Genomic DNA, 3809 nt, shown 5'->3' on the forward strand with positions numbered 1-3809 from the left:
TTTATTCTTGTTAATTAATTATTTAAATTTTATGGTTATTGGTAAATTGATTATTTTACTTTGTATTCTTGTTTAATCAGTTGATTAATTAATATGGGTATTATTGATTTGTTAGTATTTAGTTTAATTTTTATTTGTTATTCTTGTTAATTTGATTAGTTTTACTTTTTACCTTGTTAATTAGACATTAGTTGTTAATTAATTATTTATTTTATATAGGTATTATTAATTTATTGTTAATTTGATTTTTTATCTTCTTATTATTGTTAATTAATTGTTTAATTTATATGGGTATTGTTAATTTGTTATTAATTAGTGTACCTTTTACTTGTTATTCTTGTTAATTAGTTTTAGTTTGATTAATTTTGCTTTTTTCTTGTTAATTAGATATTAGATGTTTATTTTATGTGGGTATTATTAATTTATTGTTAATTTGATTATTTTCTTTTTGTTCTTAGTAAGTAATTGTGTAATTTATATGGACATTATTACTTTGTTGTTAATTAGTTTACTTTTTACTTCTTATTATTGTTAATTAGTTTTACTTTTGTCTTGTTAATTAGACATTAGTTGTTTATTTTATATGGTATTATTAATTTATTATTAATTTGATGATTTTACTTTTTATTCTTATTAATTAATTGTTTAATTTATATGGACATTGTTAATTTGTTGTTAATTAGTTTACTGTTTTACTTTTTACTTATTATTCTTGTTAATTACTTATTTAATTTATATTGGATATTGTTAATTTGTTGTTAATTTATTTATTTTTTATTCTTGTTAATTTGTTTGTTAGATTATAAATGGGTGATAAGAATAATCCATCTGGATCAACTGCTATTAGTAGAAGAACGGACCCAGGATGAGCACATGTAATTCAAGTTAGTGAAAATAATACCAATGATCTTTAATGCATGTACTATATGAAAGTTTATAAAGGAGGAATTAATAGAATCAAGCAACATCTTGATAGAGGTTACAAAAATGTAATTCAGTGTCCAAAATGTCCAGAAGATGTAAGGAATCAAATGCAGGAATTCATTGCTAAAAAAAGAGAGCAAAAATCAATTATGAATATGGAAAGACCATCTGAATTTGATGATGTTGAAGTACTGGGATTAGATGAAAATGAGGAAGAGGAAGAGTTGATGTAAGAAATTGGCAGTGAAAGAAGAAGGCAAGTATTGGAGGTTACAGGTACTAGTGCTTCAAAAAACCTAAAAGTTTTACCACCACAAAGTAGTAGAGGGCCTTTTGACTGTTATTTTTCCCCTAGACCTACTGTTATGGGAAAAAATATGAGGCAAACTACCATTGATGAATAGTTCAGCTAAAAAAGAGTTAAGGGAGCGTGCTTGTGTTACCATAGCACGATGGATGTATGATGTGGGAATAGCTTTTAATGCTGTGAATTATGATAGCTTTGGGGAAATGATTCGAGCAATTGGAAATTATGGGAGAGAAATGAAACCTCCAAGTTTTCATGAGGTTAGAGTTCGGTTACTTAACAAAGAAGTGCAAATCATAAATGATCATCTCGAGTCTCATAAAGAAGAATGGGAAAATTATGGATGTACATTGATGTGTGATGGATGGACAGATAGAAAAGGGAGAACCTTGATTAATTTCTTGGCTAATAGTCCAAAGGGAAGTGTATTTATTAAGTCAGTTGATGCAAGTGATGAATCAAAGACAGCGGCATTGTTTGCTAGTTTGATTGAGAAAGAATTGATGGAAATTGGTCCTGAAAAAGTAGTTCAAGTTGTTACAGATAATGCATCAAATAATGTTGCAGCAAGTAAAATTTTTATTTAATTTTTTCTATTACTAAAAAAAAATATCATTTTATTTTTATTATTAATGGAATGAATTTTTCTACTTGTTTATTACAGGAAGAATATTGGAAGCAAATTTTTCTCATCTATACTGGACTCCATGTGCAACCCATTGTATAGATTTGATGTTGGAGGATATCTTTAAGATCTGTGTTTTCAAAGAAACATTTCGCAAAGCTGTTGAGCTTACCGATTTCATATATGGCTCTTCAGGAGTTCTAAATATGTTACAGAAGTTTACTAATAGAGTAAAATTGCTAAGGCCAGGGAAAACTAGATTTACTACTGCTTTTATTACACTGGGAAGGATTCATCTTCAAAACGCCAACATTAGAAAAATGTTTACTTCAGAAAGTTGGACAACTAGTAAATGGGCTAAAGAGGTGAAAGGCAAAAAGTGTGAATGGACGGTTTTGAGTCCTGCCTTCTGGAATCATGTTGTTTATGCTCTTAAGGTTTCCGGTCCTCTTGTTCTTGTGCTTCGACTTGTTGAAAATGAAAAAAAACCAGCTACGGGCTATATTTATGAAGCCATGGATAGGGCTAAATAAGCCATTGCCAACTCACTCAATGGCAATGAAGAGAAATACAAGAGCATTTTTGAGATTATTGATGCGAGATGGTCACTTCAATTGCATCGTCCTTTGCATGCTGCCGGATACTTTTTGAATCCTGAATTTTTTTATCCAAATAAGATGAGAATTGAATTTGATGAAGAGGTCAATACAGGATTGCTTTCATGCATTCATAAAATGGAAAAAAATTCAGCAAAAGTTGACATGATTCTTGATGAAATTGAGAGATACAAGGCAGCTACAGGGACCTTTGGTTTTCCTTCTGCTATTAGAGGAAGAACAACCAAATCTCCAGGTTATTAATTTAATTCTTATTAATTTTTCATTTTGCTCATTTATTAATTTATATCATGAATTTAACAATCATTGGTTCTATATTTTAATAGCTGCTTGGTGGAAACATATGATTCTTCAACTCCAAACCTACAAAAGTTTGTTGTAAAGGTTCTGAGTCTCACATGTAGTGCAAGTGGTTGCAAAAGAAATTAGAGTGTATTTGAGCATGTAAGTAATATATATATATATATATATATATATATATTTCTTAATTTGTTATTTTATCTTGAGCCTTTTGAGTTTGAAGTTTAACTTTTTTGTTACTGTAAAATAAATGACAGTTCATAGTAAGAAAAGAAATCGGCTATTTCAAGAATGCTTGGACAATTTGGTATATGTGAAATACAATAGAGCATTGCTACGCCAACACACTTTTGGGGATATCACAACACCTATTGATTTGACAAATATTGATGAAAGTAATGAATGGTTGCTTGGTGAATTAGAAAAAGGCAATGGGGATTATGATGATGATGATTCTCTTGTTTTCATAAATGACGTATTGACCTGGGGTGATGTTGGTAGAGCAGCTGGAGTTTCTGAATCTCGTTATGAATCGAGATCGACTGCAAGATCAACACCACCAATTGAAACTCCATCATTTCGAAGGCCTCATGCAATGAGAGGTGCATCATCTTCGCAAGTTGATGATGATGAAGAGGAGGAAGAATTTGTGATGGCCATTGTTGAAAATGAAGATGATTTTGGAAATCTTGATGATGAGTAGTTTTAGTTATAAGTTTTTTATGTATTTCTTGCATTTTGTTTATTATGACTTACAACTTATTTTTATGTATTAAAGTCTGAACTTCTATAATTTACATTTTCTATTATGTGACTTATGACTTGTTTCTAATTTTTTATTTATTATGTATAATTTTATAGCATCACTTTTATCATATACATCTGCTGAAAATTCAGGTATGAACTATTTCTTTTTTTAACATCTCTTATTATTATGTGTGTTTTTACTTATGCTATATATTTTAATTTTACAGTCTCATACTTTCACTTGTATCTTATGCTTAAGCCGGAAATACAGGTATGCACTATTTTCAAT

The 3809-nt window shown here is 29.2% G+C and overlaps 2 protein-coding genes across 2 annotated transcripts; both read left to right on the top strand.

Moving 5' to 3' along the window:
- The first annotated feature begins 1320 nt into the window (after positions 1–1320).
- LOC131182066 (uncharacterized) lies at positions 1321–2389 on the top strand. Its single transcript, XM_058150696.1, has 2 exons — positions 1321–1801; positions 1896–2389. The coding sequence occupies exons 1-2, from the start codon at positions 1321–1323 to the stop codon at positions 2387–2389; spliced, it is 975 nt and encodes a 324-aa protein (XP_058006679.1).
- A 144-nt stretch (positions 2390–2533) lies between these two features.
- LOC131182067 (uncharacterized) lies at positions 2534–3476 on the top strand. The gene is made up of 2 exons (XM_058150697.1): positions 2534–2708; positions 3031–3476. Exons 1-2 carry the CDS (start codon positions 2534–2536, stop codon positions 3474–3476), a joined length of 621 nt encoding a protein of 206 aa, XP_058006680.1.
- The last annotated feature ends 333 nt before the right edge of the window (positions 3477–3809 follow it).

Source organism: Hevea brasiliensis, chromosome 8 (assembly GCF_030052815.1).
Source record: "Hevea brasiliensis isolate MT/VB/25A 57/8 chromosome 8, ASM3005281v1, whole genome shotgun sequence".
NCBI lineage: Eukaryota > Viridiplantae > Streptophyta > Magnoliopsida > Malpighiales > Euphorbiaceae > Hevea > Hevea brasiliensis.